At 30.3% G+C, this 10,494-nt stretch overlaps 1 protein-coding gene across 1 annotated transcript; it reads left to right on the forward strand.

Moving 5' to 3' along the window:
• Positions 1-6,303: 6,303 nt before the first annotated feature.
• LOC107960491 (NAC domain-containing protein 1) lies at positions 6,304-9,778 on the forward strand. The gene is made up of 4 exons (XM_016896832.2): positions 6,304-6,389; positions 8,434-8,650; positions 8,814-9,103; positions 9,461-9,778. The coding sequence occupies exons 2-4, from the start codon at positions 8,440-8,442 to the stop codon at positions 9,683-9,685; spliced, it is 726 nt and encodes a 241-aa protein (XP_016752321.1). The 5' UTR covers positions 6,304-6,389; positions 8,434-8,439; the 3' UTR covers positions 9,686-9,778.
• The last annotated feature ends 716 nt before the right edge of the window (positions 9,779-10,494 follow it).

The following is a 10,494-nucleotide window of genomic DNA, read 5'->3' on the forward strand; positions in this document are numbered from 1 at the left end:
CTCACAAATCATATAACTTGCATGGTTAATGTACATACTTATAGAGCATATCATATCATATTAATATACTTATCGAAACCTACTTAACATGCTTCCTACACATACCTATGTTTTTATACTGAAACTTACGCCTTTTTTCGGGCCTACATAATGCCCATGGACCCAATTTTCGAGTCCCTTAATTGGCATTATTCAGGCCTCAAAATTGGGCCAAAATGCCTACACGGTTGTGTGGCCCACACGGTCTACTAACACAGGCTGGAAAATTGCACACGGTTGTGTGCTCCACACGGCTGTGTGGTACACATGGTCCGTCACACGGTCGTGTAATACTGAGTAGTTTAAAAAACAACCCCTATTTTTTTTATTTTATGAGATTTTGGTGAGTTTTTCGAGTTAGTTCACACACCTAATGATGTAATTGATTAACCACACTATCTGGAACTCACAAATCCTACAATCATTCAACAAATTGCACCAAATAATCATCAAATACCCATCCAAATTGGCATTCTTTTGTTAAAAATTCAGACCCTAAAATGAGATTTGTATACTTACTACTAAAAAACAACGCCAAATACGAGAACTACTCCACTGGAGGAATTTGATTCTCACCCCCTTCGCCTAATAAAAAACACAAGAATGTTCATCATAACTAAGAACGAAGATCAGACATAAGCACAACTCCTGTCTTGTTCAATAAACAATTTCAAAGCAAAAGAATAAAAATAATCCGATGAAACTTACTCCAGGTTCAGAAATACGATCAAATAACAACACCATGCACGAATACAAGGGAAAAAATGGAATGGTAGCAAGTGAGTACTAGCAAAAAAGAAAAGAAGAAGAAGAAAAAAACAAAAAAGGAAAACTTCAAAAGAAAGAAAGTAAACAAGAAAAAGAGAGATAAATGTGAAAGGAGAGATTGTGGGGCATGCAAAAGTAGAGTGATTTTAGGGTTGTTTTTTTTATTTTATTTTGATAACTTAAGAAAATAAAATAAAATATCCTATAATAACCAACCATCAGACTACTGTAATTCAAAAAGAACTCAACTATTAACAAATGCAATCAACAAAAATACTTCATTTGCTTACGCCAAGATTCAAACTCAAGACCAAAAAGTATACAAAGGCTTAAACATTGAACCAGTAGGCTCATCCTTCTCATAACCCAACGAAGAATCTAAAATAAGCCCGAAAAATCAAGCTTGACATAATGCCACAATAAATAGGAAAATTCAAAATAAGAGAACCAAACACAAGACCTACAGTAGACTTTCAAGGCACTTAACCCACACACCAAATCAAATTAATTGACATGCTTGCAGAATTAAAAATCTATCATTTTTTGGGTGTTACACACCTCTCTTTTGTAGAATCCTACTTGGTGCACATTATCTATTCACTTCTATATTTTCGTCCCTTCTGTCTAACGTTTTTAACAATGGGGGTGTTGTTCATCTTAAGTGAGGAACCAAAAATTAATTTTTTTTTTTAAGAATTCATTTTTTCTATCAAACTATGATTAAGTTATATTTTGCTTAAAATTTTGAAATTTTGTTGATAATGTTAAACTTTAGTATAAATAAAGTTCTATTATCTCAATAATTGTTATGTTGCCTGAATTATGACATAATGTTAGTCTTAATAAAATATGTAAATCAAACCATGAAATTTTTAATTCCTTGGAAAAGCTAAGTATGCATGAACGTTTAAGTCTCTAGAATTGACTTTGTAATTTCTTGAGGTGAGCTCTTAGGAGGCATAGAATTTTGAAAATAATTTAGGTGAATTTTTATTTGAACCGTTTGAGTCTCTCAAACCAACCTTAATGAAAAATCATCCCTTGAAACCCGACTTTAAGACTATATGGCCTTTCAAGCGAGTGGCTAGAAACAGGCAATCTCCTAGTTGTTTTAAGTGGAATGCAGTGATGGCTAGTTGTTATAGGCCAATTTTGGGCAGTTTTAAACTACTCAGCCCAGTTACATTTCCAAATTAAACCTAAAACTACCCATTTAACAACCCCATGCCCAAAACCCAAATACAACATTAACCCATTAAACCCTTACCCAACACCTAACCCACTAAATTAACAGCCCACTAACCCATCAAAACCCACTACCCAACAACAGACCCAAATTACCCCTAACCCTAACCAGCTCACAACCGAAACCCTAACACCACCTAACCCCGTCCCATCCGGCCACTTGCACCTGCCCTTGTCCCATCCACCACCATACCAGCCTCTGCCACCACCAGCACCGGCCATACCCTGCAAAACAAAGGGAGCACGCAAACATCAAATTCTAGGGAAGCAAGACAGTGTAAGAATGGCTATAAAGACCCGAACACAACATTTGTAAAAGGGTTGGACAATTCAAGCAAAGAAACAAGAAAAATAATCGACTTTTGAGCAAAAATAACAATACCATCAATAGATTCTAACAACAAATAGCATAGATCAAATATAAAAAGTGGAGGAAAATTCAAAAAGAAACAAGGAAAGAAAACATAAATCGGAAGGTGATTTCTTTTTTCATTTTCTTTATTATCTTCTTAAATCTGTTTTTTTTCTTTTCTTCTTCTTTTCTAACATATATATATACATACATTCGAAAATAAAAAAATATAAAAAAATTTAAATTTCTTACCTTTTCCGGCCACCGTGTACGGTGGCCGGTGCCAGCGCCGGCGAAGGTCCGGTGACGGACCGGTCCTCTCCTCCCACCGAAATCCTTCCCCTCTCCCTCCTCTCTCTTTTTCTCTCTTCCTCTCTTTCTTTTTTTTTTCTTCTTCCCCTTACAAATGACTTTTTTTTCTAAAATTAGGCCTATTTATAGCCCTCCAAAACGATGTCGTTTTGGGGGCTATACTTAAAACCCAAAACGACGTCGTTTCGAGCATGACCCAACCATCCGACCCGACCCGCCTCAGGGTTCGCGTGTTTTTGTTTGAATGGGATATTTATGCGCGCAGTCCTTCCGCTTTTCTGGCATTTACAATCGAGTTTTCTCGTTATTTTTAATTTGGCCCTAAAATTTAATCTGTTTTATAAATTGATCCCTTTTCGCTGCACAGCGTTTTAATGACTGGGAATTTTGCACTCTTGGTCCCCCACATTTTCATGCGTATTCAAATGAGTCCTTTCCTCTTTGCTTTCCTTTAAAATTAGCCCCAAACTTTGTTTTTTAATTCGATTTAGTCCTCTTTATTATATTACTGCTTTATTTTTAAATTATTTGTTTTTTCATTTTCTGTTATTTATTATTATTAATTATAATCTTTATATTTTCATTATATTTACTATATTTTATGTATGTAGTGGCGTATATTGTATTATGTACATATATGTGTATATATTTAGTATATTTATATATTTATGAAACATTATTATTAGTTCTTTTTAAAATGTATATTATGTAAATATTTTAATATTGTATTCTATATATATATATTTCTCATATATTAAAAACATACGATCTCAATATAATTATGTGCATTTTAGTGTATACCTATATATTTTTGAAATATTGTCAATAGTTTTTATTATTTTTTAATACGTATATATTATGTATATTTACTAACATTATATTTTTTATGCATATATTTCAAATATTATATATTAAGTATTTCTTACGTCATTATTATATATGTACGTATTTATGTATCGTACGAGCATTTTCTCACTTCTAATATGTATATCGTATGTATTTATATATCATGTATTTTTCTTATTTATTTAATATTTTTACTATTAGTTGCATATTTTGATGTTACTTTATGTATATATTTTTAATAACTATCATGTACATTTTTAATGCCATATATATGTTGTATATTTTTCAATAACTATATTATATGCATATACTATGTAAATATCTTAATGCAATATTTTGTATATACCACTACTCTACGTCTATTTATGTTGCATTGTTAATGGTTTTCTTTTACTATTATTATCCCTAATATATGTATGCATTTTCTAATACTTTATCATATATATATGTATATGTATTTTTATTGTATTATGTACATATATATAGTATTATCTTAATTACTTTATTTTAATATTGTTATTATATTATACTTGTTTTTTTATATATATTATACCATCATTTTAGTATTACTGTTATATAATATTAGTGAATATTTTCATTAAATATGTATACATATATATATTTGCACATAGTATCACTTTCAACTTGTTGTAATATTTTTATATATTATGGTTATGTATGTGAATTTAATATATTTGTGTATTATATTACATATATCTTTTATACACGTTATGCATGCTTTCAATACCATACTTATATATATTGTTACGTATATAATCTTAATGTCATTTTTTTACATATGTATATTCGTTGTGTTCTCGTGTTTGATATTATAATTACATTTAATCTTGCATGTATTTGTTAGTGTTTTTAATATTATTTTCATATTTGTTACTTGCTTCAATATATTTCTAGTTCTTCCATTTATTTCATCTCAATTTGTTTTACATTACTTTGAAAATCCCATTTGTATTTTCTAACTAATTTCAATAATCAAGGCAATGTACTGATTTAATATTAAGTCATCGAATTTCATCGCTAAGTTGGATGAAATTTGTCGGCTTGAGTTAAAGGCGGAACACCCTTCTAAAAAACCAAAAACTAAAATTTCTCGTCTTTCCAATTGGATCACGACTAAATGTTACATTAAACTCATATTTTTGAAAATCAAGACAACATATGTTTATAATATACCAATTTTGGGCGTCGCGAGGGTGCTAATACCTTCCTCGCACGTAACCGACTCCCGAACCCTACTTTTTCTCTGGATTTTGACGTAGATCTAAACTCGACCTACTTTTTGTTTTAAAAATAAATTTATTAGGTGTCCGATTACACCTATAAAAAGGATCGGTGGCGACTCTCTTTTATTTCAAAATCAAATGCTTAATAAATCGCCACAATTAGCGACTAAGCTAAAATTTTTACGTCGCTACACTAGTTATGTAAAATCCAACAGGGGGTCACAATGAAGGATACTCAACAGAGGGCCATCTATGGGCTTCTGTTTAAGCTCTACCACATGTCATTGTTGGGAAGAGGTATAACACATATATTGATTGCTCAAATGTCACATTGGACATTTCAAAGTACAAGTACCAAATATGATATTATCCCTAATTATTATAGCCAATCATAATTAGTAACATGTGCAATTATTTTGTAAATTTTTAAAATTTTTATATTGTATTAAATATTAACATTTTATAAATACATGTCATCATCCTCAATGAGATTTCATAATTACCCAAATAGTCATATGCCATGCCATGCCATTTATTTGCTCACTTATTGATAATACAACAATGGATGGGGTACTTTCACCCACTAAAATTTCACCTTCTGTTTCAAACTAGGTTGGTATTGCGAACCCAATATTTAAAAAACTAAGAGTATGTGTCTTTTTAGAAGGTAGGTCGAGTAAACGGGTTGGGTCAAGCTTTCTTTTATAATATCATATACATTACAAGATTTTAGGTTCTCAATTGATATTGAGACATAATATTTTAACACATGTCATATTCATTTTGTTAACATGCGATAACTTTTTATATATGACCATTTTTCATTTTAAATTAAAATAATATAATATATTTTTAAATTGAAGATAATTTTAAAATTATAATGGTAAATTATATTAATCCCCATTTGTTATTATTCTTTATATATAATCATTTTAAACAAAAAATAGAAAATAATAGATCTTTTTATCATTATATATATTATTTAAAAAATAAAATATAATACAAGATAAAGTTGAAAATATATAAAATTATTAAAATTATTAAAATATTTATTTAAATTATCAAATCAGGATTTATATATTTTGATAATATAACGTAACTTGTTTTTATAGCGTGCACTCGTGTGTTTTATAAAAAAGATTTGATAGTCATAAAGAATTACATTAAATTTATGTAATCTGTTTAAATTTTGATAAATGTATTTTTATTTAGTTTAAAAAAAATTATAAACAATATTTTTCAACTTTAAAAACTGTTTTAAAAATAGTATTTCAAATTTATGAAACTCTTAAAATGTATAAATCTTTTACTCTAAAATATGCATAAAACTTTGGATAAATTATTTTATATTGTATTTAAAAATGCTTTTATTTATTTATTAGTGCTAAATATAAAATAGTTCAAAAAAATTAAGATAAGTTTTTAAATTTTTAAAAAGTTTTAAAAATTGTATATAAAAACAAATTATTTTCTTTCTGGATTATCAGATGTTGCATGCCTGAGTTTGCTGCTAAACAGCTTAGAAAAATAAGAGGAAACTCGCCTGGTTCTGTCGGCACTAGACAACGATTATATGCATCAATGTGAGTTCCGTTTTTTTCATTGCTTGAATCACAATCTGTGCTTAGATTTCTGTTTTTCTTTTTTTGGGTACTGAATTTGTTCTGGAAAACCCTTTCTGTTACAATGGTAGATGATATGCTTTGAGGGAACTGATTAAGCAAAGAGCCTTGAGTTTGATACAATACCAACAATTAATCCTATTTAGCTTCTCCTCATATTTTCCTTTTGATCTACAAATCTTTTCTTCTTATTATTAAAACTGTTTGATCAACAAATGTCTAAATCAGTTTTTGTTAAGATTCTGCAATGTGAAGTTAGATCTTTGCTTCAAGTCAGGTTTTAAATACAAATTTGTCCTGCTTACCTGCTAATTTTTTTTAATACATGCGGTTGTTGAAGACCTTTCAGAGATATGTATAATTCATTTTATTCTTCTCAACTAGAATGCTTTTTAAGGCACTAGAACGCCTGGAGTTTTAGAAGGACTAAAACTAAAATTTTACCATTTTGGAGGCGCCTGACCCCTGGCACGGCCTCTAGTGGTCGCTTTGGCTATCACGGGGCTCGTAATCATTTTACTCTTTTTAATTACAATAATTGCAGTGAGGCGATATACAAAAGGCAGTTAAATAGGAATAAAGTGAAAGGTACAGGGAAGCCTTTCCACATCTCAATCCAAGATCAAAATTCATTGTAACACCCTGAAATTTAGGGGTTTAGAGTAATTAGATATTATGGCATCAATCCAAAACAAAACTTCATTAGGAGGTTTAATTGGAAAAAAATGTTTTACTTGAGTTAAGACCAGAAAAAAAGGGTAAAAATGAATATTAATGATTGAATATTACACTAGAATGTGTTAGGAATTATATATTGAATAAGCTAAAGAAGAAACAAAAAGGAGGAGGTAAATATGTAAGGTACTATTAAGGAATATGTAAGATAAAATCTAAATAAATATATAGATTTAAGTGACAAAATTAAGTAAGAAATAAGGCTTAGGCTAGATGGTTAAGTAGTTTGTATGTTTCTTTGAGAGACTAAGTTGGAGGAAAAATTGAAAATGGACTAGATTTAGGCTTAATGGTTAGCACGTTGGGACCAGGTTTAAAACCCTTCTTCCCTTTTTATTCATAATTTTACCCACACCGCTGTAAGCGTTGTAAAACAGACAAGAATTCCGCAGTTGCCAAATTGTTAACACTCTTTCCTATTTCCCTGCATACCCGATTTCGAGTTTCCCTACCCCTTTTGTTTCTTCGGTTGTAACACCTTAAAACAAAATTTAAATTATAGCAACAAATATAACTAAGGAGTGGACGATAGCCAGTGGTTGAGGCGCCAGTCTCTCATGGGACCCCAGTTCGAAACAAGCCCACTCTTTTGCTTTTAATTCGGCAAACTTCGAAAAAATTGCAGTAACTCCCCGAACGTTTATAAACCTTAGAAATTCACCCCAATCCAATCCTAACTAGATTTCATATCTTATCTTTCCTCAAAATTCAAATTACATCACCTTTTAAACTTCTTATCCTAATTCAAATTTCAAATTAATCCTTATTCTCTTTCCCTTTTCTTTGAAAATATTTTCTCATTATTGTTGATAATTATCTTTGTACCCAAATCAAAATCAATTCTCAATTTCAAAAAATATATATATATTTTATCAAAATAATTTTTATATTTCAAATTATTTATTTTAAATTATTCAAAAAATAATATATTTTGATCACTTATCAAAATAAGGAATTCAAGTAAATTTTTGAAAATTATCCATATATTTAGCTTTTAAAATTTATTTACGAAATTTTAAATATTTAAAATTATGAATACTTATCTTGTGTATTTAATTTTATTTAATTTAAATTATTTAAAAAATAATTTATTTTGATAATTTACAAGATAAGTTTATTTTGAAAATTTTATCATTAAGTGAATTAAGTTTAATGTGATGTTAGAATTCTATGTAATTTATACTTCTCTCATGTCTATAAATAAACACTTTGAACTTGAACAATTATTTTTAACCCCCTTATTGTAAATCTTATGTCTATAAATAAGTAGGCAGCCATGGAAGAAGATGGTAATCAAGAATTAATGGTACGCATGAAGGAGGCCGAAGACGAAGCATATCTGAAGTCAATGCCGTCTGGTTTTCGTTTCAAGCCTACAGATGATGAACTTATATTTTACTTGATGTACAAAGCTCGTAGTAAACCATTACCACCCACCAGAATCAAGGAGGTTCCACTTTACAAATATGATCCCGATACTCTTACAGGTATTTATTTCATAATCTGAATATTTTCTTGGGGGCGGTGGGGGGTTCTTTTTCTTTTGAATCGGTAAAATGTAGGGTTTTTCATTTCAATCTTTATATTAAGAATGAATGAAGGGTTTGTGGTTTTGTTTTGTTTTGTTTTAATGATTTATATTAAACGCAGCCAGAAGCGGGAACATGTCGTCAAATGGAACGATAAATGAATGGTATTTCTTCACGTCGAGGGATCGGAAGCATCCTCAGGGCAAAAGACCAAATCGAGCCGCCGGCGACGGGTTCTGGAAGGCTGTCAACTCTGATAAACATGTCAAGTCCCATGGAAAGTTAGTTGGTTTGAAGAAAACCCTAGTTTATTGCAGAGGGAAACCTTCAAAAGCTCAGAAAACCAATTGGATCATGCATGAATATGTATTAAGCGATCCTCCTCAAACAACTCATAAAAATAATCACCAGGTAACTTTTTCTTTTCTTTTAATTTCTATATTTATACTGTTCTCGATTGTGTTCGTATCATGAGTGGCTGAATGTAACTGGAGTGAAAGGAGCTTTGGCCCCAAAATTTTGATAAATTTCATTAAACGTACAAAGTTTTTGAAAATTTAAATTAGATCCCAAAATTTAATACCACTTTAACCCCTAATATTTTGACGTGATTTTAACTTTCTTCATCCTGTATATTTATCATAACTGGAGATATGCAATTTTTTTCCTTTTATGTTGCACTGCTATACATGTTTTATTAATCGTAATTCGAGTATGAATAGTAATGTTATTGTTGTTTATTAATTAATTATGTTTTTCATAATCCAGCTTGATGGATGGGCATTATGTAGAGTATATAACAGAAAGCCTGAAGCCCCAAAGGCTCCAGAGAAGAGTTCTCCCCAAAATTTTGGGAGTAACAATTTGAATATCCAAAATCAGATTGGAGAGCAGAGTGCTCTCCAAAATTTTGGGACTGAAGATTTGAACTTCTCAGAATCTGATAGTTTTCTTTTGTATGCTAATTTTGGCATAGGAATTTATTCTTTGTAGTAGTACTGCTGACGCATTGAGATTTTTGCTTTGTAATAGTATTGTAACTTCATTGATTAATTTTTTTATGTAAATTTCGTGCAATTTTTCTAACATCAATTTAGTTGGATTTTTTTTAATTATTCAGTATATGATTTTATTATTAATATAATCAGATAAATAATGTAACACACATGATTCGGTCTAAGAGCTTTGGCTAAATTAAAGGTGTTTCATTTGATCATCAAAGTGGTCTTGTAAAGCCCTCCTTTTACTTGGGTTGATTTGTAGGAACACATTCACTCATTAAACTGACTTTACCAAGTAATTTAATTACAATATTATTAACCGATTAAAGCTTGTATGATCCCTTGAGATGCTAGTTTCAAACTCCATTCCTCATTAATTTCTTTCCTCCTAGTAACCTAGGATAAAATCCATAATACAACAAATACTGTTAGAGGAAATTCCTGATCAAAGAATAGGTTTATGTCTATTTGTTAGCACGTTAGAACTAATGTTAGATTTCCTAGATTCAAAATCCTTCTTCCCAATTTATTCATTATTTTATCCACACCATCCCAGAAACATATGAATTCTCTTAAGCGTTGAAAAATAGCAAGAATTGTGGGTGAACACGCTTTCCTATTCCCTTGCACTGCATACCCGATTACGAGTCCCTATTTTCCTTTTTGCTTCTATTACATTTCGGTTAAAAACATGCAAAAAGATAATTTAAATTACAGCAACAAAACTAAAGAAAAGGTCCATAGCCCAGTGATTGAGGCGCTAGTCTCTCATGCGACCAGATTTCGGATCACGCCTTCCCT

Source organism: Gossypium hirsutum, chromosome A05 (assembly GCF_007990345.1).
Source record: "Gossypium hirsutum isolate 1008001.06 chromosome A05, Gossypium_hirsutum_v2.1, whole genome shotgun sequence".
NCBI classification, from domain to species: domain Eukaryota; kingdom Viridiplantae; phylum Streptophyta; class Magnoliopsida; order Malvales; family Malvaceae; genus Gossypium; species Gossypium hirsutum.